This window comes from Peromyscus californicus, unplaced genomic scaffold (genome assembly GCF_007827085.1).
Source record: "Peromyscus californicus insignis strain IS unplaced genomic scaffold, ASM782708v3 Scaffold_13__1_contigs__length_99412109, whole genome shotgun sequence".
In the NCBI taxonomy this organism is placed as follows: domain Eukaryota; kingdom Metazoa; phylum Chordata; class Mammalia; order Rodentia; family Cricetidae; genus Peromyscus; species Peromyscus californicus.
Genome location: NW_026294424.1, coordinates 82,337,454 through 82,365,410, shown reverse-complemented (window position 1 = coordinate 82,365,410; position 27,957 = coordinate 82,337,454). Strand labels below are relative to the sequence as shown.

The 27,957-nt window shown below is 39.5% G+C and overlaps 1 protein-coding gene across 1 annotated transcript in view; it reads left to right on the top strand.

Annotated features, from left to right (window-relative positions):
- The window catches only part of Adamts3 (ADAM metallopeptidase with thrombospondin type 1 motif 3), a 224,766-nt gene extending 198,429 nt beyond the window's left edge, over positions 1 to 26,337 (top strand). Inside the window, 10 exon segments of the mRNA XM_052735341.1 lie at positions 505 to 638; positions 2,657 to 2,744; positions 2,747 to 2,779; positions 6,328 to 6,408; positions 7,655 to 7,818; positions 12,780 to 12,945; positions 16,725 to 16,857; positions 18,838 to 19,045; positions 20,179 to 20,296; positions 23,321 to 26,337. Of these exon segments, the coding sequence (XP_052591301.1) occupies positions 505 to 638; positions 2,657 to 2,744; positions 2,747 to 2,779; positions 6,328 to 6,408; positions 7,655 to 7,818; positions 12,780 to 12,945; positions 16,725 to 16,857; positions 18,838 to 19,045; positions 20,179 to 20,296; positions 23,321 to 23,880 (1,685 nt within the window). The 3' untranslated portion in view covers positions 23,881 to 26,337.
- The last annotated feature ends 1,620 nt before the right edge of the window (positions 26,338 to 27,957 follow it).

The following is a 27,957-nucleotide window of genomic DNA, read 5'->3' as shown; positions in this document are numbered from 1 at the left end:
AATAAATGCATTCTTTTCTAATTTACTTTAGTGAAGTGACTCACTCAGATTATCGATTAAGTAGATCCTACAAAGGCACACATATTGGCTGGGTGATAGGGGGAGAGCAAAGACCAGTGGTCAGTGTTCAGAATGTTATTGAAGTAAAATTGGCTTTGATTTAAAGCTTACTAAAAAGCTAATGTAGATGACATCAAGGTTTGCCACCGTAACCTGCCTGGGATAGTCTCAGTCTATACCTGACTGATGTTCCTCTATTAATAGAACCCCTTATTATCTCAACAATGGCCCAGTTTAGATGACATAAAATAATTCATCATCCACATTAAAACAAATATGCATGGTGGCATATCCGCACTTCTCATCTACTCCTTATTTTATTAATACAGTATTTCATTTGCTCTTCAGGCAGCCATATTGAAATGTTTTATCTTAAACTAAACCTTGCTGGTCAAATATCCTATTGTATGAAAATAACTAATATAAGCCTGCCTTTTATTGCAGCCAAGAAAAGATGCCACCTTTACTGCCAGTCCAAAGAGACTGGGGATGTTGCCTACATGAAGCAGCTGGTACACGATGGAACTCGATGCTCCTACAAAGATCCATACAGCATATGTGTGCGAGGAGAATGTGTGGTGAGTTCAGACTGCTGCCTCCATAGCATCCCACAGTCCTCTGCCGTTCTACCTTTACTGTCTCTCATAGGCATGTTTGAGATTAGCATATATGGATGAAGCTTCCAGGGCAGCACCAGCTTGATTTTGAGGTATTCTGTGATTCATGTATGTGGTGTCTTCAGCAATAAGGTCTTCCCATCAAGTTCTGAAGGGTAACCAAGAGAAATGGCAACAACCTATAATGTTTGGAGAGGTCTATAATGACTCCTCAAAAAGAGGCAGTCCATATCGGAAACTGGGCTTTTTATTTGTTAGTCTGTGATGTCTAAGAGAGGCATTGATGCCCATTATAAAATAACTCCATGATATATGTATGTGTATTGCATTTTAGTTTTGAATACCATTTTGAATAAAAGTCTAATTCTAAGTTTGTTTAAATGATTAATACAGACATTTTCCAAATGGTTCAAAACTTAAATACTGAATTTTATGTGAGAGCCAAAGTTGTAGGGAACAAAATAATTTCTTGTCTCATTTAGTCTTTTTCTAATGCAGTTTATTTTTTGTTCATATTCAACTGTTACTGTGAAATTATTCATTTTAACTGGACCACTGTTCCTAACATCATCCGTTTCCTTTTCACTTAGCAAAACTGAAGTATGTTATTGTGTTACTCTAACAGAATACCATACAGTGAGTAATTTATAGAACCAAAGAAAGCAAAGCTCATGCTAACTGAATTTAGGTGTTTTGGTCTATGGTTCTGGAGCTGGAAAGCCCAAGGTGTGATGATGGTATCCATTTGGCATCTTCCTGTTGAGTCATCCCTGCTAGAAGTTAGAAGAGGAAGAGAGACTAGGAAGTTAGCAGAGGAAGGAGCGGTCACTCTTATGACACCTCCGTTCTTTTGATAACTATCCCATTCTAAGACATGAAAAATTCTTTCATGAAAGCAAAGGCCTCATGATGACCTAGTCAGGGCAACTTTTTGTTTATTTCATCTCATTGTTTTGAACTAGCATCTCACTCTAGAGTCAAGGCTGGTTCCAAACTTGCTGTGATCCTCCTGCTTCAGCCCTCCCAGTCCTGACAGGAGACAGATGGAAGCCCGCCCCTGGCTTCCCTACATTTTAGTAGGCCCTGTGTCTCAACACTTTTGAATTGGTGATTAAGTTTCCAACAGGACCTGCTTGAGAACAGATATAAATGATGGAATGTTACTCTCATCATTTTTAACCCCTGCAGGATTTAGTACTAAATGTATGTCTGTTCCCCTACCCATTTTCATATCCAACTCGTAAGCACAATGGTTATTTACTCTCTGCCCAGGCCAGAGAGCCTTCAGTAGTTACCCATTGACTGGGAAAATGTAAACCCAGCCTATCTTCAGGGCCTTGCACAGCTTGTTCCATGCGGAGCTGCCACAGTTCTTCCTAGCATGCAATACCCACCTTCTGCCAGCTTTCACCTACATATAAATCTTGATCTCTAAATCGCCATCAATGTAAAATTTCGTAACTGTTTGAACACTTTCCAATTCTAAAATGCCTTCTCATTCTATCCCTTCAAGCCCTTGTGAGAGTCTCTGGTACTTCGGGGAACTTTATTTTGCATCCTAACTTACTTTTCAGAGATAACACTATTTTACTGCTCACTACATTACTGTATGCCTTTATGAATATGAGAGCACTGTGCTATTGATTTGTAGATTTTTCTCCTCAGAATCAACTTACTTCTTTGCTCATAAATCTTGCCTGATGGATAGGACAATAATGTTGGGAAAATAATCCTGGGAAAATACTTCATTAGAACAAAGGCATTTATCATTTATTGCCTAGATTATTATTCATTTTGTTATTTGACCTCACACTAGTCCTTCAAAATCCTGGGGCTTGAGAAATCATGACTAGAGTGAAAGTCTGGCACAAGCTTGCTGGCTGTATGCCATCACTAAATAAGGGGTGCATCATCCTGTGGGATGTTGTTTGCTACTTAGCACATTAAAGTTAGCCATGTTTAACATCTTCTCTCCCCAGAAAGTGGGCTGCGACAAAGAAATTGGTTCCAACAAGGTTGAGGATAAGTGTGGGGTCTGTGGAGGGGACAATTCCCACTGTCGAACTGTGAAGGGACATTTACCAGAACACCCAGGAAACTTGGTAAGATGAGTGTTCTCGTGAACTAATACCTTTGTATGTGATTTGTCATTTTGAAACATCTTTTAGGATTTCAGGATTTTTTTCAATAGTACCACAGAAATTAACAGGTAGTTTTAAAAAATAAATAAAAAAGACTATGAATTCATACTTCACAGCCTTCCTGAAGAAAATAGCTAGTAAATTGAGATAAGGGATACTGTATTGATTTTGATGCTTAGGGGAAAAAAACCTATGCTATATGTTATTTTGAATTTAATCAAATGAACTAAAGGTTAATTTTGAACATATGTGGCACATAACTTATTGCCTGGAAATGTAAATTGTTATAAAACTTTAAATATAACTCTTTAACAATGTTATATCATTTCACTTATTAACAATGTTGTATCATTTTCACTTCTTTTTATTTTAAGAGTGAACAATTTTATCTTTGTATGCTTATTATGGAGCTAGCATCCTTATATAGTGTAACCTTTAACAGCTTTTTTAAACAAATGAATTGTATGAAAAATGTGAAGAAAAAATAAGAGAGACAACAAAAAATTAATCTGAGGTATAATTGCTCAGATACATGACCTATTGTGTTCATTATACTATTTAGCCTGAGTTAAACATATATCAAAGCTCCAAAATATGGAAGGGAAAGCTATCTTCATGCAATAGGTAGTATATATGGATATTTATAGTTTCATAATTTATATAAGGATTTCTATGCAATACAAACAAACATTTATACAGCATAACAAATATCCATATATTTGATGAGGATTCATTGGAAAACTATTTCAGGAAATTTAGCAGCTAAAGGTAAACATGACATGAAGTTGTCATGAAGATCCTCCTAAACCTCCTCTGGCACTATCAGAATCATGTCTGATGGGATGCGAGAAGGCACAGAGAAATTTGGTTTGGGGCTGGAAGTTGCCTCCCAGGTTAATAGCACTGGCTGCTCTTCCAGAGGCTCTGGGTTCTGTTCCCAGCACCCACATGGTGGCTCACAACCATCTGTAGCTCCAGTCCCCTCTTCTCACCTCTACAGGCACACAAGTGGTGCACAGACATACATGGAGGCAACACACTCATACACATAAAATGATAAAGTAAATCTTCAAAAAAGAATTTGGTTTACTTTAATTTATTATAACTTATAGAAGAACACATAGTATATTGTTATATTGGTTTTCATCCAAATGAAGTAATCCTTATTGTCCATTTTAATTTTAATTTATTTGTTTTTTTTTTTTTGAGACAGGGTTTCTCTGTGTAGTTTTGGTACCTGTCCTGGATCTCGCTGTAGACCAGGCTGGCCTCGAATTCACAGAGATCTGCCTGACTTTGCCTCCTGAGTGCTGGGATTAAAGGCATGAACCACCACCGCCCAGCCATTTTTATACAAATTATACCCTGGCTACCTGACTCTGGTGAATTCTACTATCAGATTTGCTTTGTGATGTGCCATTTTCAACTATGGTCCCTGATCCTTAACGTCTTTGCTATTCCTTTAGGATGAATTATCAGGGTTTCTACTTTGAGATTTATTTGAGAGCAAATAATGCCACTTTTGTTACAATCAAATATAATTTTCTCTGCATTGCTATGAGAAGCTGGACTGTTCTTGCTTTACTGAAGTTACATTTATTTTTCTATTTGGGGGTGTAGAATAATTGGTTTTATTTTCAGGATGAATTAATGTAAGGAAACCTCTTCTTTCTGCATTTTGTGTACTATAAAGATATGGTACTGTTTTCAGACCGTCTCAAAAAATACGCTAAACAAGAATCAAAGTCAAAAGAACATGTGAAGTGTCCCTTCAGTCACTCAGATTCAGGGTAGTCAAAGACAATCTAGCCTCCATTTCTCTTCGTGAATGTCCTCATAGTCATGCAATAGACTAATTAACCTTTTCCAACAGGCAAACATTTAAGCAAGAGATGCCATAAGGAACTCAAGTTTCTGGAAAATGAAATCTGCAAGTATTCAACTTCCAATCTCCTCCATCATTTTGCATTCATGCCCAGTCTTACTTTCATTGACTATTAACAGTCTATCAGCGTTTGCTAACTGCTGTAAACGCATTTTGACTTGAAAAATTTAAGTTTCAGAACATGTTTTATATCTTACCCAATAAAATCTGTATGGCTTATGGGGTAGTCAATGAAACAGCAAGACTTTGGTAAACACAAAACCTCCACTAATTAATGACATTCTATTTAAGGGAAGACGAGAGGTGCGTTCATTTTACCCAAAGGAGCTCGTAATATTTCTCTTGCTGAAACAAGAGAAACTAAAAATGTACTGGGTAAGTTGCAGCACGCTGCAGAAAGATGGGCATCCATAAGTGACCTCACACTGATGTGCATTCCTGGGCATCTTAAGCATGTCGCTTTTAGCTGTTGCTTACTCAGGCAAACAGTACAGCTCCTGTGTTGAACTGTACCTTAGGGTAAGGTGCTGAAAACCCTGATCCTAAATAACAACTACATTTACTTAGGACCCTAATAAACATTATATAAGAGTTGGGTATGTCCATCTATTACAAATAAATATTAATTATACATATACAAATAACAATTTTTTCTGATTCTGTCAGTAACTATATATTTCTATCTGGATTTCTTTTGGCATAAATCCTGGATTATATGAACTAGATGCTCCATAATATACTTAAAGTTTAAGTTGCATAATTTCCTACATTTGTTTTTATTTGAGACAGCGTCTTCCTATATAACTGACTTCAAACTCAATATCCTCTTGCCTTACCTTCACAAATGCTGGGTTCTAGGCAGGCAGCACTTTACCTGGATCTGACTCATTCATTGTTACCAGCCATGAGATATAACACATCTGGCTCTCAATTTGTTCTATTGTTGATTTATAGTCATGGACAAAGTTGTAAGTGATCCTTGATATAATTTTAGGGCTTATGGTAATGTTAAGATTTTTCCTATAAGAATGTAAACTTCTAATCAATTTAAGGCTATTAATTTATTTTTAGTTAATTAAGGCTATCAATTTATAATTCCTGGCTTAGAAAACTGAAGCAAGAGCATTTGTAAAAGCAGTACATGAAAGATAAAAACTGAATGCAAGGTGTGTGTTAAGTGTTTTTTTAAGTGGGATTCTAAATATTAAAGCATTTCAATATATGGAAGCTTAGCCATTTATAGTGCCATAGGCTTTTATAACAATATGTAGGCAGAAGGAATATCTCATGTTCCCCACCTAACAACTTCTATTAAAACTACCACTTAAAGGAGTAATTATAAAAACTAGAATAATACAGAGCGACTCGGGAAAGCATGACTGTTTGCCTAAATTGTTGATGCGACTCATAGGTCAACACTGCCTATGAGTTTTCCTCCTCCTCGGTGGAATTTTCCCCCTTGTGCAAGCTGTCTCAAGGCTGTAGAGTTCATTTCTGAGATGCACCTTTCAGTTTATGGATGCCCTCTTCTGCGTGCAGGAGCCGTAGTGATGCAGTGCTGGACTAACCATAGTGTTACCTTTGTTCTCTCTGCTTCCTCCAATATTCACCACACATGCAAAAGGGTACCTTAAGATGTTTGATATTCCCCCTGGGGCTAGACATGTGCTAATCCAAGAAGACGAGGCTTCTCCTCATGTTCTTGGTAAGTGTTTCTGTCTGTCAGCGCTGCTTTTCCATGCACATAAACACGAAATGTCAAAGACACTCCACAGGGGAATATGTACGTGTATATGTATGTATGTGTAGTATACATACTATACACGCAAGAATGAGGATTATACATAAATCCAATAATTAGATGCTATGTGAAGTTTAATAATTTCTCCCAACTAGCCTCACATTAAAACAAATATTTAAAACTGAAATTTCAATTTTTGGTAGAAAAGGAATTAGTTCATAACTCCTGAGGAAATTTTACAAGTTTATATTTATTAATCATATTTTGCTCTGAATTAGGAGATGATAAAAATATGACATACCATTAAAGGAAGGCAATAGAAAAATTTATGAATTTTTTAAAATTTCTTTTATTTGTATTTTATGTATGAGTACTCTGCATGTACAACTCCATGCCACAAGAGGGCACCAGATCTCATTACAGATGGTTGTGAGCCACCATGTGGGTGCTGGGAATTGAACTCAGGGCCTCTGGAAGAGCAGCCAGTGCTCTTAACTGCTGAGCTTTCTCTCCAACCCCAAACTTCTCATTTTTATGTTGGAAATGGCTGATGAATAATTTTATATATTTTGGATAATTTTTTTGTAGATTTCAAATTCTTTGTAAATATGCCACAGGAGAATTTTGCTATTCCAGTGTTAATTTTTTCCTTATACCTGGAAGCTGTTTTCCCATGAGAGAAGTATTAATTCATTATAGATCTGTCGTTACTATAATGTATAAGAACTCTTATCAGTTGCTGAGTAGTCTGGGGATTTTACTGTCATCAGGAAAGTTATTGGCCTGGAAGTCATTTTGGCTCTTTAGGGTGGCTATCAATGTATTACCAATGTTTAAAGAGATAGTTTGTATCAACAAAGTATCCATTATATCCAAAGGGTCCCAGCTTCCAAGGAAATGTATAGGATAAGTGAGTTAGAATCTGCTAATCTCTTTGACAATGTTTCCAAATGGGAATATTTGCAAACATTATTTTTTTTAATCTGTTTAACCATTTGTATCTATTTAACTGGGTTAGGAATGCTTCTCAAAGGTTTAGCCTAATGGAAGGAATGGGGGAACCATTAGAACTAACATTCATTTTGACTGCTTGATACTAATAAGGCAGAGACATCAATGGTTTTTATTAATAAAATGGGGGAATGTGCTATGGCTCATCAGCACTAACATATGATAAATGTGTGCCTATCACTCATTTCCCTTCGTTTAGCTATAAAGAACCAAGCCACAGGTCACTACATTTTAAATGGGAAAGGGGAGGAAGCCAAGTCACGGACCTTCATAGATCTTGGTGTCGAGTGGGATTACAACATTGAAGATGACATTGAAACTCTCCACACAGATGGGCCCCTGCATGACCCTGTTATTGTTCTGGTATGTGCCGTGCAACATATATGTAGTTGGTTTTGTTTATAATTTTATAATTTAACTTACCTGAAAACATGCTTAGTTAAAATACACAGCTGAATATTTCCTTGCTTTTTTTTTGCAATTCTGTTTATGTCTCCTTGTTCTGTGTGCAACATTCTCATACAGTTTAGTAAGTATATTTTAGTTGACTAATTTATATTTAGTCACAAACTTACTATTTTCAATGTCCCCTTTAATCCACGATTATTTACCTTCTGTATGGAGAACTTCCTTTGGCAGTTTTTGTGGTATGAGCATATTATCAATGAATTTTCTCAGCAGCTTTCAAGTTTTCCAAAATGCCAATATTTTCCCCTCATCCTTGAAAGATACCTGTAGGAAGTGTTAAATTAGGATATTACCAGTTTTGTAGTTTTGATTTAGAGATGTCTTTATATGTACTCACTGTATAAGCATGTTATTTACAATATACAATGAATCTATAATACATCAAGAAATCTATATCAGCAGTTTTTTTTTCAAACCATAAATGCAGGTGATTTTTTTTTTTTAACCAGAATTCTATCAGGAAAGCCACTGCATGAAAGTCTATTAATTATTTAGTTAACTATCAGTGTTTGGACGATGTTGAAGAGATATACCAAAAAGAAATCATTATGTTATATGCTATACTAACAGATTATGTTAATTATTAGAGAAGTAATTATTGCTTTTAGGGAATTGAGGGATTATCAATGAGAAAGATCTGGCCACCTGCAGCAGAAGCAGACATGAGCTTATTTGATGGATGTTTGTAATGCGATGACAGCCCCCGAGGGAGGAGTCTGCCTGCCTAGGAGACTCAACTCAGCAGCCCCTGGGAGTCTGCTCTGAGAACTCTCCTGGGAAGCAGCAAAGGGTTCCTTAAAGCCATCGTCATGTGCAGACCTAGCCGATAGGCGGTGCTGTTTCATAATATACATGTATATGGTACGGGCAGCTTCTATGTGATACTGAACAGAACTGAAACGGCCTAATAAAGTACACAAAATTATAGAAAGATAAGATGGAAACAAATGAGCAATAACGTTCAAACTTTGTAAAGAGATAATTATCGTCCAGAACTTCTGAAACTTGTATTTGAGCCATACTTTTAAAACAATTAGAAATGTGAAGACTGTCTGAAGTGTCAGAGCTCCAAAGGAAGGTTTTGAAGTGCTCAGGTCACAGCCTCCTCTGGGAAAGTGTGCAAGGGGTTAATAAACAGCAGGTGTGTTTTCGTCACTGGCAGAAACTTTGTCTACTAGACTCCATTATTTATCATTTTCTCATTTCTATGAGAACTCTGAATATGGTGTGCCCGTTTTATGTAGCTATTTTTTAAGGAATTTATTTTACTGTTTTAATTAATGTGAGAACTCAAGGTTTCATTGTGATTTTAGATGTCACTCTGCTTTGCTCATATTTACCCCTGCCTTACCCACCTTTGCTTCTTTCTACAGCTGGTCCCTTTGTACTCTAGTCTGATTTCTGTTTTCATGTCACAGATAGACACCTGTTTTGAGACTAAACTCGCAATGTCTGACTTACTTTCCCCACCAAGTACACAACTGCCTTGGTCTCCTTCCCTCCGGAAGCCTTTATTCTATCATATCCCCCCTCTACTTTCATATCATTCATACACATAGTAATTTTCCTACATGTGAGAAATGAGACCCTTGCGTGCAATGCTTGTCTTTCTGAGTCTGGCTTATTTCACTTAGCATGCTCACCACTTCTCTGCATTTTGTTGCAAAGGTCATAAGTTCATTCTTAATGGCTTGGCTAAAACCCTAGTTTCATATGTACCACAGTTCCTTTATGTGGTCATCTGTGGATGGACATCTAAGTTGGTTTCATATTATGACTAATGCTGCAATAAACATGGTGGGTACTTCTGTGGTCTGTTTAGATTCCTTCAAGTATATACACAAGTGTGGTGTAGCTCAGCATCCATAGTGGCTGCTCTAGTTTACATGGTGACCAGTGGAATAGAAAGTTCCTCTTTTCCCATATCCCCACCAGTATTTGTTATCCCTTTTATCTTGATGGTAGCCATTCTGAAGGGAATAGGTGGACTCTCAATGTAGCCACCTCTTTTCATGACTGATTCCGGCAGGTACCTCCCATCCCTAGGCTGGAGCAGGTTGTCCAGGCTGCTTGACATGGGATTTCTCATGGTTACCATGCCCAGGGTACCTCAGTCTTAAACAATAGGTTCCCATTCAAGATGATTCTATGTGTTGGGAAATAAACTGCTTTCCACAAGTGACCTTTCACACTGGAGGAAATTTATATATCAAACCACTTTAACCTTTTGAAATATTTTAAATATATAAATAATTTGCACTGGCCTGTTCTAAGTTTGACCTTCCAGTCTACCCTATATCCTAGCCAGGATTTTCTTCATGTCAACTGGTGTACTTTCTTTCCTAGCATTTCCATGTGGTGGTTTGTGTTTCCTTCTATGTTTACCGGTATATCCAGCATGCCCTTTAAATTCTCGATCTCCAAGCTGTGTGCTTCTGCTGGAAGCTTCTGTTTTCCCCGCAGTGGGTCACAGTCACCTGCTTCACTTTACATAATACACCTGTATGAATGGTCCCTTGGCTTTGGTCCCGAGGCTGTTAAGTCTTGGATCGTTCAAAGCCTCTTGTTCTTCTTCATTAGGACCGGTCTGTTTCTACTCGACCTCATTCTTACAACATGAAGTGTTACTGAGCCCTCTTCACTCTGCTGGAAAAAGTCCTCCTGACTCCCAGCCCTGGCTGTGCTTGAGTCTCTTTGTCTTACTGTCTTGCAGTGGCTTCTTGAGGGCACACGGCATCTCCTGCTGACAATGCCCAGACCAGACGGCCTCTGGTCATGACCCGAGAGCTGTGGGGCCACCCTTCCATGCAGCTTTCTCTTCTTCAGGCCCTGCACGTCCCAAGCTCTCTGACCTTGATATGCTCAGTATAGCAATGCTTCAAGGCTTGGCTCATCCTCAACACCTAGGCAAAGGTCTAGATTCTGGCCCCATCGGGACCTAAGAACAGGGCATGTCCTTTTCTTTCAGGGAGTGCTGTCATCTGCCACGGTATCCATCACATTCCACCAGAAATGTTCTCTCAAGTTTTGTGGAGGTTACAGTTCCATGTCGGGATGGAACTCGATTGCTCTCATTGCACAATGCATCTACTTGGTGTGAAATGTGTTGTGAGATGCCTTCTTAAAAAGTTATACTAATCTAAATCAAATTTCTAAATTTATATTCTACCAAATCAAATTTTTCCACTTTATGGAAAATTGTCTTTTTTATGGATATTGTCTTTGAGATGCCCTTTCAGGTCTGCTGTCCACTGTTAGTCCTAAATTTAAGGGTTCACTTTGTGTTTCACAGGACTTGTCAAGCACACATGATTAGATATATTTCCCAATACCCAGCTTGTCTTTTCCTTCTCTCATCTTTACTAAAGTTGTACTCATAAGGGTATTATGGAAGAACATTTTGCTCAATGTAACATCAAAACATTTCTCTTATTTTCCAAAGGTTTTACATTTTCATTTAGGCTTATGAATCATTTGCAATCAAGTTTGCATAAACTTAAGTTATTTTTGCACATATTTGTCAGTATTGGCTATCTGTTACTACATGGCAAATTCAAACATAGTAAGTAGGTAAACAAAGGCATAGCCCTTAGGATCTGTGGATGGTACATCCGGAAGCAGGTTACCTGACCACTTGTGGCACCGTGACTCCCATGAGGTAGCTGGCAGCTGTGCCATCAGCACCTCGAGGCTTGTCAAGTGGGGACTGCTCTCACTCTCTGGCCCTGTCTACTGCTGTTGAAAGGCCTCAGCCTATGATGCCAGGCTTCCTGTGCAGCGGCTGGCAGGCTTTTTTCCCCCTCACCGCTTGAGCCACTGCAGAAGCTGATTAAACATTCACAGTACCTGGCACAGAATTCCCCTAGAGGGAGCAGAGAAACTGAGCCAGTGCAACCAAGGCAAAAGTCACAAGCTTTTCAGACTCAGTCTTGGACATGTCGGGACTACAGCAATGACCAAAAGAAGAAAAAATGTACTGATTTAGAAAGAGGGGGAGAACAGCGCCCAAGCATATGATTAATGGACAAAGGACAAGCAAATCCTAAACTGGGGAAACCTATACTTAAAATGGTCTTTTCCTCATCCAGTTAGTAGAGGGAATATTATGTGTAGTGACAAATGGAGTATTTAAAAGTCTTTGGTGTTCTGAGGAAAATCAGCAGTCTCCAGAAAGGTACATAAATTCTACTGCATATATATATTCATTGATCAGTACTGTTTATGCTCACACAGATATACATGATACTACTGTTTTGAGGGAATATCCCAAAATAATAAAAGTTACTTTGGGGCCGGGCAGTGGTGGCGCACGCCTTTAATCCCAGCACTCGGGAGGCAGAGCCAGGCGGATCTCTGTGAGTTCGAGGCCAGCCTGGTCTCCAAAGCGAGTTCCAGGAAAGGCGCAAAGCTACACAGAGAAACCCTGTCTCGAAAAAACCAAAAAAAAAAAAAGTTACTTTGGTTTTCTCTTGTTCTATAGACTTATGAATGGTTTTTATTTTCTGTATCATGTTTTTTTTTCTGGTGGGAACATAGCTATTATAATAAAGCATTTTATTATAAAGAACTTTAAAATAATGGAAGAGATGGTATAATTTAAGTAGCCTATAGGAAATAGCAGTTATTTTGATAATATCAACCTTTACTCCAGCATATTTTTATATTAATATATTCAAAGTTTTTCTTTAATATTGCACACTACCACTTGAGTTGAAGGAAAAAAAAAACATTCTAAGAACTACCTTAAACATTTTCCAGTTTTCAAAACATCAAGAATTCTGAAATGCTTAAATGTATAGTTAAGTCTCTAGTTGTTTATAAGTTAATTGCATATCTCTCGCATTTATTCATATTAGATCATACCTCAGGAGAATGACACCCGCTCTAGCCTGACGTATAAGTATATCATTCATGAAGACTCTGTCCCCACAATCAACAGCAACAATGTCATCCAGGAGGAGCTGGACACCTTCGAGTGGGCACTGAAGAGCTGGTCTCAGTGCTCCAAACCCTGTGGTGGAGGTAACAACCGCATACATTTTCAAAGCAGTTGATCACTGTGTATTGGTCTATGTAATAATGTGTTCAATTATGGCACTTCATATACACTTATATAGTATATTCACACACACACACACACACACACACACACACACACACACACACACACACACACATCACCCTCTCCTGTCCCACTCCTACGCCTGCTGCTCACTTTCCTCATCCATCTGATTCTCCTACTTTTATCTTTTTTTCACAGTAAATTTTATGTCAACATGTATGTCAATCATACAAAAAGTCAATCTTGCTTTTACTCCAGTAACTGTCTCTAATTTGAAGCTGCAGTTGGAGAAATACCAAACAATCAAACTCTAAATACAAAGTCGTTGTTTGTTATTTCTCAGAGTTTGCAAAGGATGTGATTCCACTTAAAACAAGGGCAGACCATAATACCGCTCTGCTCTTTCCTCCCAGGTTCTTCATGTCTTGTGTTCAACACAGTAACACCTTAATCACTTCTCCCAAAATCTAAAGCTGCGTCCAACCCAGTTTCCTCTGGTTGCTGCCTCTCCTCTCCTCTCCTCTCCATTCTGCCCTCCATGTGTACGCTCACTTTTCTATTTCAGCAGTGAATTACCTCTGACTATAGATCTGGTGATGCTGTGTTTTAGAGGCTAGCCGCCACACGGAATGCTTCATATCTCCATGTGTCGATATTCACAATGGCTCTGTGGTGTCAGTACTATCTTTATCTCTATTCTGATGGTGAAATTGAAACATAGGGACAGGAAGTGATTTTCCAAAAATAGGATTCAGACCAGGTTCGCTGACCAACCGGCTGCCTTGCTGTGCGGCGTGGCTTCTCTCACTTCCCCAGAACAGATCCATGAGATGGATCCCAGTTTTATCAGTTCCTCCCATCATCTACTTGTCTAGTTCTGCACAACAGATACTCTAGCACTAAGCAGGCAATGACAGAATAGTTACAGTAATCACTACATAATTAAATACTGAATAAAGAGAAAAATATTCATAGTAGGTAATTCCGGGAAAACCAGTTTTTAATTACACTTTCAGACCATTTCTAGTGTTTCTGGACAGAGACTTTTAAGAATGGCACTTCTGCCGGGCGGTGGTGGCGCACGCCTTTAATCCCAGCACTCGGGAGGCAGAGCCAGGCGGATCTCTGTGAGTTCGAGGCCAGCCTGGTCTCCAAAGCGAGTTCCAGGAAAGGCGCAAAGCTACACAGAGAAACCCTGTCTCAAAAAACCAAAAAAAAAAAAAAGAATGGCACTTCTTTCATCATTGAAAGATATATGCTGATTTAATTTGAGTCCCCTTTGTATGCTTGATATCTACATGGTCCTCAGGGTTATCAGTGACATTTTAATATGCAGGGCATCTGTCCTGCCTCACCAGGCTTCCTTCACTGTTTTGGAAGAGAAGATTATTGCATTTCCTCTGCTGACTTTGACTTGCTTCTCTATTTACATGATAATGTTTTTAAGTTAATGAGTGGATAGAATTATATCGTTCTCCCAATTAAAATCCTTCAGTCGGCTGACATGTGGCCTTGAAGACAGAGAGCCATTCAAGTAGTGTTCTTGTGGAGAGTTAATAAGCTGAGCCTCATCATTAGGGACCATTAAACAATGCATATTGCAATGGCATTGTACAAAATGCCTGGCATCTATGTTTCAAAAATAGTAAATGCCATAAAGATGCAGTTTGGGAAATTATTCCTGCTGGTGGAAATTAAATGAAGCACACAGTCCCTGGCTGGAAAGAAACATGACAAGGACAATGGCATGTTGCAGGAATCCTAAATGGTCTTAGAATAAAAACCTGGAGCCAGATGTTGGTAAGTGCTGAAAGATCAGAAGCCACAGCCACTTCTCACCTCGCCAACTCCTCAGCCAATAGGGGAAGATCCTATCTCCATGAATGTCTCTGAGTCCTCAGCCAAAAGGGCCTAATTCCTGTCTCCTCCCACCTTATATTCCTTTCTCTGCCCAGCCATATCACTTTATGTCTCAATCTTCCTAGTGCTGGGATTAAACGCCTGTGATCCCAAGTGCTGGAATTAAAGGTGTGTGCTACCACTGCCTGGCTGTTTCTCTTTTAAACTGGATTAATCTCTGTGAGTAGATGAATCTCTGTAGTCCAGGGTGGCTTTGAACTCAGAGATCCAGATGGATCTCTGCCTCCCGAGTGCTAGGATTAAAGGTGTGTGCCACCACTGCCTGACCTTTGTGGCTAGCTCTGTCCTCTGATCTTCAGGCAAGCTTTTATTTCTTAGATTACAAGCGATATATCGCCACAATGGCAGGTTTTGAATATTGTCTACACATTATATTTAAAAAATTATTTTGAAGTAATGTGAACTATTTAGGAGTGAATGATCCAGAGGTCTGTAACTTGGAAAAAAAAATGCATGTATGACAAACTAATTTGGACAGTAAATGTGATGATTAATCTAAGTTCATATAGATACTTGGCTTCCTTACAACTTTTATAGAGGTTATAAACTTTTCAATTTGTAAAGGGTTTTTGCTGTCTGTGAGTTTGTTGTTTTTACACCATAGGTTTTATTAATGGTACATGTTTGCATTTATTTTTAAAAGCATAGTTGCTACAAAAACTAATAAGCAAGAATAATTTTCCATACAGAAATTTTATCCATGAACAAGACTTAAATTTATTCTGACATTCAAAGCTAAGAAGAACTGGAAAAAATACAAAGTAAAACACTTCTGAGTCAACCTGCTTTCTCCTTTTTGAATATACTATACTTAGGATGGCAGACATACACTGAAGGAGACAGAAAAACATCCATTTAGTCCACAAATCAGCATTAAGAATGACATGCAATTCATGATTTCCATTCAACTAATTTTTTTAATTGAACCACTAAACAAAGAGTTCAGCTTGGTTTGGTTTCTACTTGAGAGGAAGACGATCTGCTTCCCACACTGATCCTCTTTTTGTACTAGACACAGTATGTGCCCTGCCCTTTCCCCAACAGCTCTTTAAGGTGACTTTGCATACTGACAGTAAACACCATTTTTCTTCTAACAGTGCCATGGCCTTCAATAATCAGTTTTTTAAAAAACTGGTTTGTTTTACATATATCAGAATAATGAATGTTGGGAGACCTTCTTTGGTCAACCACTCCCTATGACCTTCAGGCCCAAATGCTTATCTGGGGCCCATGGCTTTGTAGATCTCATGCTTTCTTACCACCTTCCTCTTCATACATGACATGTTCCTCACCAACTAGAAGCACCTTAACCTGACCCATGTTCTGTCTTGCATGTGACATGGATGGCATGCAATTGCCTTTATCCTATACAGTTTGAGCTGCATTGTTCTGCTCAAGAAGTTATTGGTCTGTAAGACTTCCCCTGTCTCTTGCCATCAGCCAAGCTAGTGGCTTCTTCTGTGTGTTCCTTTCTGGCCCTGTGGAAAGTCCATCACTAAGCTGTGTAAAGGCCTATGCTCAGCTTTGATCCCCACAGTGGCTTTCTTACCCATCTCTCGCACCTCACCATGAACATTCCATCTTCACTGGCAAGTACACAGTTACTGCTTTAAAAGTTTCCACATTTACTAAATGTTAAGTCCTGAGAAAATGGGCTTTTTCATTTTAAATTCATTTTCAGTCTCTTTTAAATGGGAACACTTACGATAGTACCGGGCACAGTATGTGTACTCAGATATTCGCTAAAGGAATGTATGAATCAGTATTCAAATGCATAACGTTAGTAAGTGGCTAAAACCAACCTTACTTTCTGTTCCAGGTTTTCAGTATACAAAATATGGATGCCGAAGGAAAAGCGATAGTAAAATGGTTCATCGCAGCTTCTGTGAGGTCAATAAAAAGCCAAAACCCATTAGACGCATGTGCAACATTCAGGAGTGCACACACCCACTGTAAGCACTAAATTATGCCACCCTGCTGCCATAGCCAGAGTGGGAATGTCTTTATAGTTTTATTTTATTCAAAGCTGTTACATTTACCTGTTTAAGTAGTCAGTCTTATATATAAGGAGTGTATAAAGCTGCGGATCCCTGATTTTCCCTACATTCCTATTCATGAAATACAAATATATATTTTAGCTATTCTATTTCTTTTGATATTTGCTTTTATCTAAGTATTACCTTCTACCCATTGACTTTTGGGGGAAGTGACAGGTTGTATATTAAATATTGAGTTTCTTCCAAAGATGTATCATTCTTTGACAGCACCAACAGACCACACTTAACTTTTTCTTTCTTGGTTCTAACAATATGGACTTAATTTACTGATAGTGATATCTGGGGCTGATTGTCACATGTATTTCAACAGGTGAGTCATATTGCAAGAGCAGAATGTAGCTTCCTTTCTTGTGAAACTGTTTCTTATTTTGCAAACCATTCATGTCCAAATATTAAACACCTGGGTACCCTGTTACTTAGTTACAGAGTTCTGCCCCAGCCTGACCCACATTCACCTTTCCTTGGAGTCTTCTGGTTTCCTGACTTAGTTACATGTCTCTTCGTTCATCCATTCCAAGAGGTACTAGTTTTTTCAGGAACTTGAAAAAAAGTATAACAGAAAACATTTTATATAGAAGATTTAAATTTAGACACTTGGGAAAAGCATCTAAGAGGTTCAAGTATATGGTTATGAAAAATGCATTGCAACCTGCTCTTACCTTTGACCTCTTGGAGACACACATGTAAGGACATAATTCTATGTTTTCCCCTAGAATCTCAAAATCTCTGTCCCATTGTTGGTTAGACTCCAGCATTGTTGGAAAATATTTTGAGTCTCGATTCTATAGGACATAGTTTTGCCTGCCTTTCTAAATTCTTAGAGCCTTGTTCTCCACAGAAGGAAATTTCCCAGTGATGAAAGGGACCAGCATGAGCATCTTTTCTAGAGTGCTGTGTACTTGTAGACTTAATTTAATGGCAAATAATCACATTTATGATGCACAAGTATATTTTGATAGTGTTAAAATCGAGGTAATTAATATCTACTTATACTAAATACTTGACTTTTCTATGTGATATGCACTTGTAAAAATCTTCACAGTTTTGAAATACATACCACACTGTTGTTAGCTACACAAATTATGATTCTCAGTAGATTGGCCAAACAGTTTCTCTAAAGGTAGCTGAGTCCTCCTTTGTCGTCTCCATATTCTCTTCTGTCCCCGCATCAATGAGCTCCACTTTCTTAGATTCCATACATATGTATTTCTTATCTTGTGCATCCTTTGAGTTTTCTTTCAGTAATTTCCCTCTTCCGTCTGGTTAGTCAGTATGCATACACTTGAGGCACACAGTTTATTTGTTCCTTCTATAACCATGAAGTCCTAACATACAACCATGTCGACACTTTAGTACTCTTCGCAGTTTAAGATTGATCAAGTCTGTCTAAGTGAGAGGTGGCATTTAGAAATCAGCACTAACCTTGGGCTCATCTTTGAAGGCCTCAGGTATGTCTAATTATAGAGATGTCTTATGAGAGCGTTGAAATCATAGCTAACTCAGCGTTAAGGCCCTGACAGTGACATTAGAACTTGGGAATGCTCCATAAGGAGCTGTTTTGTTCTGTTACTCTCAGAAAACTTTATTAGGTGCATTCAGGGAGGTACTGTCTATCAAGGCCTACATGTATGACCTTTTTCTCAGGCTCACTAAGGCCCAATAACAGTGAAAATTAAACAGTGAGTAAGCTTGATATTTCGTGAATGAGAGCGTAACAGACAAATCCTTTGGTTGTTCAAAAGCGAAGTGTTGGGTCCATTGTCAGAAAGTTGTTCCCCCATAAGGTGCATTCATTCAGAAGAGGGATGTGCCCAAGCATTGCACTGCGGGCATGCTCACAGTATAAGTACCTCACTGCTCCTCTTGCTCCCACAGCTGGGCAGCAGAAGAATGGGAACACTGTAGCAAAAGCTGTGGCAGCTCGGGCTACCAGCTCCGCACTGTGCGCTGCCTCCAGCCACTCCATGACGGTACCAACCGCTCTGTGCACAGCAAGTACTGCCTGGGGGAGCGTCCTGAGAGCCGCCGGCCCTGTAACAGAGTCCCCTGCCCAGCCCAGTGGAAAACAGGGCCCTGGAATGAAGTGAGTCATTCGTTAGCACGCAGCGTGGGAATGGAGAAACTGTCATATTTTCTAAAGATGTTAGAGGGGCTAGGAAAAATTAACACTTTAAGACGGCATTTGCCGTTAAGAACGGGTGGCAGGAACAAATCACGTTTAGGTATTTTGTGACATGGAGGCATCTGAGAGGCCCTGCATCTTCTGAGATTATCACTGACTTCCCTCTTCCTACATAAGCTCCAATCTATCACAGAATGCAAGGCCCTGCTAAGTCAGTACTCCCCCGACCACACACACTCTCCTCTCTATCTTCACTCCAAGCTGACAAAGTAAATTTTCTGTGTTCCAAATCATGCTTGTTCAAGCCTCCTCCTTTCATGTGTTTCCGGTCTAGCAGTATCTCCCACTCCACCAAAGCTCATCACCATAGTCCAAACTTCTCCCTATCTGTGGTCCCTTCTGGCAGGTCCTTCTCTTCCTTTAAAGGACAGGGACCAGATTAGCTCTAGACTGCTGCTCAGGAAAGAGCATTGTGACTCCTGTTTTAGTCTGTTCTTACCCTCAATCCAATGACAGTATGCCTTGCTTCCCCAGTACATAGCCATAGCCTGGGGTCCCACAGTATTTGATGACTGGCTGACTTATTGTTTTATTGTCCATGTTACCACTGTTCTTGATATTTCTAAGCATTCAAAATAAGAGGGCTTATAGAAAGTTGGAGCATCAAAAGCAGGTACAGGAGAAAGTGGAGATCGTGCCCAACATGCAAGGAATGGGCAAGGACCAGTATCCACACATGATAAGATGGAAAATTACTGTCCATTCCTCCTAGAGACCCAGAACTAAGCTTCTCCTGGCCCTGCCTAACTCAAAAGTACAGAAGTTTCTCAGCTTAGTTTGGGAATAGTTTTTGGCAAATTCTGTAAAGAAAATAAAGGAGTTGGGGGCTGCATATCAGGACCTGGCAAGGGAGCCAGTGTATGAACCCAGGGTTACCTGGCCTCAGGACCTTTGTGCAGCAACTCCTCCATAGAAAGGGAACTCCAGAGTTGCCAAGTGGTGTGTGTGTGTGTTTCGGGGGAGATCCCTGTGAGCATGCATGTGCCTGGTCTCGGTAGCATCAACGTCTGTAATTTCAGCCTTTGTCTCTGTAGTGTTCAGTGACCTGCGGAGAAGGAACAGAGGTGAGACAGGTTCTCTGCAGGACTGGAGAGCACTGTGATGGTGAAAAGCCCGAGTCTATCAGACCCTGCCAGCTGCCTCCCTGTAATGGTAAGCGCATCACTAATCAATCTTACCATTTTGATGTTGCCGAACCTTAGAAAACAGAATTTCCTTTTAGAATAAGCTTTGGAATTTGCATTTGCTTACCAAGAAATAGTTAATTGAAAATAATCGTCTGAGAATCTTGTTTGAGATAGGGTCAGCATCCCTGAATTACCAAAACCAGTACACTGGTGATATTGGGTGTGGCTGTGTCAGACGTATGCATCTCCTTTCAGTGTGAGTTTCTACTGGGGACTACTTATTTTTATCTATTCTTTACCTTTATAACGGTGTGGAACTGTGGTTAGAATTATTACAGCAGGCTTTGAGATGCTTTACAAAAATTATTTAGATATATAGAACTCAACCTTAATGCCCTTCCTAATAATTGCCTATACATATAAAGAGTGATTTCAATCTTGTACATGTGCTAAAATCAAGCATTTGTCTGAGTGATTAACTAGTCATGTTTTGAAAGTACAATATATTATATTTAAAATATAAACTGGGGAGCTGACTCAGTGGGTAATGTGTTTGCTGAACAAGCATGGTGACCTGAGTTCCGGCTCCTGCACTCTTGAATGGCGGCACACACCTGTAATCACAGCTCTGGGGAAGCAGAGACCCTATTTCAGGTAGAGAGCAATTAGAAAGACACCTGACATCTATTCTATCTCTTGATCAATGTACCTCTATTTCTCTCTACCCCCCATTAGTACACACTCTGGTAAGCCCCAAGACTAAAAAGATTTTCCCTCTGCATCTACACCCCTAAATAATATGAAAATCTGATATAAAATTTCTTATAAATTCTAAGAAAATTAACAAAGTACTATTTCTTCAAATAATTTTGTATTTTGGACGTTTTAGGCTTCCAGTCTTTAAACATGGAAAACAATTGTCATTTGAAATGGCAAGAACCGCCATGGCCATGCGGGGGAGACGTAGGACTTATCTATTTAGCTGTTTCCTTTGGATAGTGTTTTCAATGTAGAAACTGGTATGGAAGGGATGAAAAAGCAAACTACACCCAATTAGAAGCTTTAAAAGTTACTGTTACTGTAATAATTTGCCATCTGTAGTTATACCTGTTGCGACTGAACACTTTCCAGGTAGACCCATTGATTTTACTAGCTAGGAAAGCAGGCCCTATGTTTGTGTGAATGGCTGCCTGTCAGCACAGATTCACTTGCTCCGTTTTGGTGGTAGTGGGTGGAGATCTTGTAAAGTCAACATGCTGAGGAGACAGCCTAACTGTGGTAGTTAGTGTGTCCATGTTCCGTTCCAGAGCTGTACTGCTCTGAGTTCTAGGTCTAAAGCCAATTTTGAGAGTTCAGGTTTCTATGCTATTTCAGTCAAGCAGATAAGGGGCATCCTCTTTCTCAATCTACTGCACCAATCCAATGACTTTTGGGGTCTGGTATAAAGCTCTTTGTCCAGAGTTCTTATGACCTGGCAGTATTGTGAGAATGCTGGAACATTTACTTTAATGATTGATTTTGTTGTTTGATTATATTTGGTTATAATTCTCGTTTGCCTTTAAGGCCTTCTTGTCTATGCCTAGAAAAAATTACCATGAAGCTTGTTTGTCCTCTGTATCTTTCTCTGCTCCATATAGAAGCAGATTCTGGCCTTAGTGAGACTTGGGCTATCAGTCACACTCCGCAGTGGTGAAGTACTCACTTTTGGATGAGTCTCTCATCTGAGGCCTTCTTTAATGCCCAGAGGATGGTTCTGAACCCCACCTCTTATCAGTAACAGGCTAATGGGGTTAGTGTGATGGAGAAAAAGAATGTAAGTGGAAAGGCCCTCTCAGCCAGAGTCTACAGCTCTAGTCACATCGTCAGAAGCAGTTTGTTTATTTCTAGATAGGCATACAGAAAATGCCATTTACACGTGAAGAATTAAAAATCGCACAAATCCTCAGTCACTAATAACCTCATCTAGCTTCTGACCTCAGCAAGCGTAAGTATTCAAATTCCATATACAACAGTAGGCCCATCGGTGTCATGACAATACAATTCATGCCACAATTTGGGATGTGGGCAAGGAGGGTGTAGCCTGTCATCAACTGACCCTCTTAAAGAGAACGATCAACAGGGTCATCTCAGTTTTAGAGTTATGTGACAGATTCCTTACCTTACAGTATGTTCTTAATATTGTATAATAGAACATGCTGTGACTTTAAGTGACAATGGTCCATAGGTGCCATAATTCTTTGCTTTTTTAAACAGGCACAGGGACACATTTGTATCTATAAATATCCTGGTTCTTATGTATAAACATAAAATGCTGTCAGTTCCCTGAAATTAAATGTAAACAAGTGACTTACCTAGAATAAAGTTGGCATATTTTAGAGAGGCGTTTTGTTTTAAAATGAGAGCCTAAGAATGTCCAGTAGTAGATATGAAACTTGCTTTCAAGCCAGAGAATTCTATTTTAATCAAAGTGGTCATTGTTTCCTTTGGTAAAACTTTTTAAAGATTTAATCAGTTACACTAAGGGTGTCCAATATTCATTTTAATTGTGAATTGAAAATTATTATAGAAGCAACTTATTAGAAAGGCAAACTTCAATACTACACAACTAAAAATGATGCTCCCCTTATCTTCAGAATGAACCCAGTTTTCTCTTTCAGCAATCACATACATGTCTCAATTCTGTCTAAAGTTGTCAGTAACCTGACAACTTCTATTGGAGACAGCACAACGATGATCATGCCAAGTACTAGGTAAACACGGAGCTGCTTTGTTCAGCCAGGTGTGATGGAACATGCTTATGATCACAACCCTGTGGAGGCTAACCCAGGTGATGCAGTGAGGTCCCGCCTTTAAAAGAGTAAAAATAAAAACAAACTACTTGTTGCAGTGAATTCATCCTGTTGTTTAAATTTGTAATCCAAAGGCTCATGTATTGATTTCATATATCACTGGAATGTATTTATCGTTGTCAATAATTGTCATTTCTTTGAACCTTTTATGTGTAAACATGTGTTGGTTCTTTTTTTTTTTTTCTCTTACTTTTTTGCAGATGAGCCATGCTTGGGCGACAAGTCCATATTCTGTCAAATGGAGGTGCTTGCACGATACTGCTCCATACCAGGGTATAACAAGTTGTGCTGTGAGTCATGTAGCAAGCGCAGTGGGACCCTGCCACCACCATACCTTCAAGAAGCTGCTGAAATCCACAGTGATGCTATCTTTGGTCCTAGTGACCTTCCTAGGTCTCTAGTGATGCCGACACCCTTTCTCCCTTACTACTCAGGGACCCGTGCTGAGAGGAAATCCTTGAGTAGCATCTCTTCCGTGGCAAACCCAAATGCATACGCTGCTTTCAGAGCCAGCAGCCGACCTAGTGCTAACTTCTCCCGGAAGGAAATGCAGCAGGCCAGAAGAAAAACTACGGTGTCAGTACCACCCTCCTCATCTGTAAAGACTGATCACTTCCATTCTGCCTCAGCCGGGGCTGCTGCCCCCTCCCCGGCTCTCAGTGATTCAATAGGTGCTTCTACCCAGGCAAGAACCCCAAAGAAAGATGGAAGGAATATTAGCAAGAGACATCCAGTCAGGTCAGCCACCTCAGAGAGATGAGAAAGCGGACCTATGGGGCTAGAGGTCAAAGGGAAACCTGGGCAGCCTCCCTCCCTGCATGGTGCATACAGCTTGTTAAAAAGCAGGACCCTCCACACAAGGTTTACTCATGTCCTCTGTCAATGGAAGGGCAGGAAGTGCTGGTTCACTTTTTAGTTGCTTCCATCCATCTCCTGTTCTGCATCGACCTGTTTACCAGAATCCATTGGAAGAAAGCGCCAAAGACTGTTTTCAGAAGGAAAGAGCCTAGCTGCAGTGGCCCCGGCCTAGCATCCCAGCATTTGGGAAACCCAGGCAAAAAGAGTAGCTGCCAGTCCTGGGCCAGCCTGGAATGCCTCTCTCAAAAACAGAAAAGAAATGGAAAATGGTTAAACGTGTTGCTTGCTCTCTAAGGAAGAAAAGAGCCTGGAGCCGATTGTGCATATCAGCTGATTTTTTTTGTGTTTTGTTTTTAAAAAGCTACAGTAAAAATTATACAGATGCCAGTGGTTTACGCTTCAAGAAATTTTGGAAATAATTCTTAGACTTGTATTCCTATTTATCTATATTAGAAATACTGTATGAGCAAATTTGCAGCTGTTATGTAAATACTGTACATTGCAGAAACCAGTATTATTTTAAAAAGATGTTCTCAAATGATTGTTTACTATCTTACACTCCTGGATGTTCTAGGGTGCCTGTCATTGAGTATTGCCTTATGTGACATTCCATGAGTTGATTTCAGAGCAGAATATTATGAAGAAGTTGGGATTGCAGCTACTGACAATGTAAAGAGGATTTGCCATGTGTAATCAGGTGCACAGGTGACTCATTTTACCTACTGCCTTCCATTCTTACAACAAAAGGAACAGGACTGGTGTCTCCATGTGCTTGTGCACACAGCATGCAGTGGATGAGCTCATATAAGACAAACCCAAACCTTCTTGCCATCATATCAAAGGGCATCACTGAGACTGTGTACATCTCAACGATGCCCGGTTCTTGTGCTAACAGTTGTACTTGATGTACTGTGATCATCACAAATGTGTTATGTGTGTTCTTTCCTAGCTGAGAAAAGCATCATCAGGCTAGAACTGCCACCTGAGTACATGAGTGCTTTGAAAGCCAGTTCAAGGAAGTGTCTTTGTCATGGTTGAGATATTTATTTTCTGCATGGTTCATATCTAAATGTTCACAGCCACAATGCATCTAACTGCCGCGCCATGCTGGTATTTCTGTCAGTGACCAACATGCTCACACAAAGCCAGAAATGCTCCCTCCAGGGAGTGGATGTACAGTACTTGTATATAGGATACAGATCTGAAGATATTTATTTTAAGAGTTGATTTTTTCTTGATAGTCTTTTTATGTCTTTAATATTTACACTATTATCAATGACATTTTAGTAAACTAGAGAGACATAATTAGAGGTGTGTGCTGTGTTCTGTGCAGAAAGGACAAATGTAAAACCAAGCACACAGACAACTCAAAGACCCCAAATTGAACAGATTCTTACTTAAAAAAAACAAATTTAGCAGGACTTGATTGAATCCAGTACCTCCCACATGCTAAGCAAGCACTCCATCACTGAGCTGTATCCCCAACACAAGAGCTCCTTAAGTTGCCTGGGCAGGCCTTGAACTTATGATCTGCCTGCCGTCACTTCTCAAGAAACTAGGATTACAAGCAACACCTGTGTTAGGCATTTGCATTTTTTAAGGATATAGCATTTATTTGTTCCCCTTCAAGGATGCATGAAATTGTCAGGAATTCAGCTAGCTGTTTAATGAAGTAGTGAATAAGAAACATTCCTAAAGCCGGGCAAGATGATTCACATCTGTCATCCCAGCATTCAGAAGCTGAGGCAGGAGGCTTGCTGGGAGTGTGCAGCCAGCCTGGGCTACATAGCAAGACCCTGTCTCAAAACATATTTTAAGTATATAATGAGTACTTCCTGAATTGCACTTAGAGACAAAAGGGTTATGAGCATGCTTTTGAAGTCATTTTTGAAACATATCTAGAAATTTGCAGACTGAAGCAGAGCTGCGTTATCCTTTGAAAGCACACACTGAGCAAGGCCTTTTGCATTGTATTGTAACCATCATAAATTAACAGTCTAAGCTATGACTCAATACCTCGAAAGAATTGCTGCTACTCCATGCAAGAATTTTAAATGTCAAGTTAGGTGACTTCCTGATAGTTAACAATCCCTGAGCCTTACAAAGATCTCTCTTTCTTGAAAACTTCACCAGAACAAAATTCTCTCTAGTTTACTTGGGTGTACACACATCCTGTCCACAGGGAATCTGAAGACAGTCACACACATACACCTCCCATAAGATGTACATATTCCTTCCACTTTTTACCTATGCGCTTTCTTTTCTACTAAGCTGAAAGTTCCTTTTTATCAAGGTGTACACTACTGATGCTGTTTGTTGTATTGGGAACACATAGCAATAAAAAAAACGTGAAAGAGGAGGTGTGGCCTGACCTTGATTTCCTTGCTAGTTTCCCGGGTGCTTATGGGAATGGATCTTCTCCTCCTACCAAATGAAACAATAACCTACACTGTCACTGAAGATCCTGGAGGGTGGAGTGTCTCTTGTTTCCATCTCAACACGCAAACCACAGATGTAAGAGGCTGTCGGAGATGGATTGTACTGACATCTGTCCCGCAGAATAATGTAAGAGAACAAATAGGCTGATATTATATTACTAAAGAAAGGAGATTATATATATATGTGATATATATATATATATATGTGAAATCTCAGAGTAGCTAAGATGCCCAGCAGCTTTGGACCATGATCACCTGAGGGTTGAAGGTGATGTCCCACTGGACTCAGGACAGCAAGGAGGAACAGACCACCACAGTGAGTGGATGGCCTTTCATTATGTAAAGAGCAGACACTGGAGTACAGATGCCAGTTTGAATTACAAAGCAGACTGACTGGGGTTTAACCTCTACCTGCCGCCTCCTACCCGAGTTTCAGTTTCTTCAGCAATGGTATGGGCAGCAGAACTCTGATATGAAAATGAAATCACATATGCAGTCAGCACAGGGCCCAGCACATAGCACCTCCTAATAGAAATCAAACCGTTGTCCATATCATCCCCTCGACGTCATTGTACAAATGAAGCCCAGCTGTCCTCTGGTGTCTGTGGCTACTTTGGAATCAGAATTGCTCAGTCTCACTTCCAGTAAACAAGATGGGTTGGGAAAACTAAAGACAAACAACTTTAAAAGTTGATATAATGAACTTAGTTAACATGCTCTCTGGTCATTGATTTTGAAGATTTTTAGCTTTTCCTTTCCACTTGCCCTTTCTAAACAATGGTCAAGCTAAGCAGCCAGCTAGTATGATTCCTGCAAAGATGCTTGGTGGTGACTCCACACTATCAGCATGTGTTTCTGGTATTTTTATTTCATCAAGATACTTTGGAGACCACCACAAAAATGAGGCCTCTAGATACACTTTATATTGTCTTTATGAAGAAGCCTTTTTTTTTTTTTTTTTTTTTTTTTTGTATTTTTGAGACAGGGTTTCTCTGTGTAGTTTTGGTGCCCGTCCTGGGCTCTGTAGTACCTGGATGAAAAAGCCTTTTAAACTTAAGCTATATAAGAAAAAAAATCAATAGAAGAGTGATAAAAATGTGATAAGCCAGAGAATATTACTTGCTAAAGAAGTTAAAGTAAAGGGGACCAATGAATCCACTTACAATCACGGCAAACAGAAAACCTGATCAGTGTACACAGGCATTATCAACGAAACCCATCCTCTTTGGTCCCAGATGATTTACGATAACTCAGCTAGAGCTGAAGGTGAACTTTAACAACTCATTATATATTGCCTATGATACAATGAAAACATAATTCACTAAAATGAACTTGAGGTCCCTAGATTCCCAGAACAAAAATGATACACGTTTCTGTAATTTTATCAGGCAGCTTACCTAAGAATCACTTCAACAGCACCAACTAGCATTGTATTAAAGCTGTTGTTTGAAGCTGGGTGGTGGCGGCAGGGGTGTATGCCTTTAAAACCAGCACTTAGGAGGCAGAAGCAGATGGGTCTCTGTGAGTTCAAGTCCAGCCTA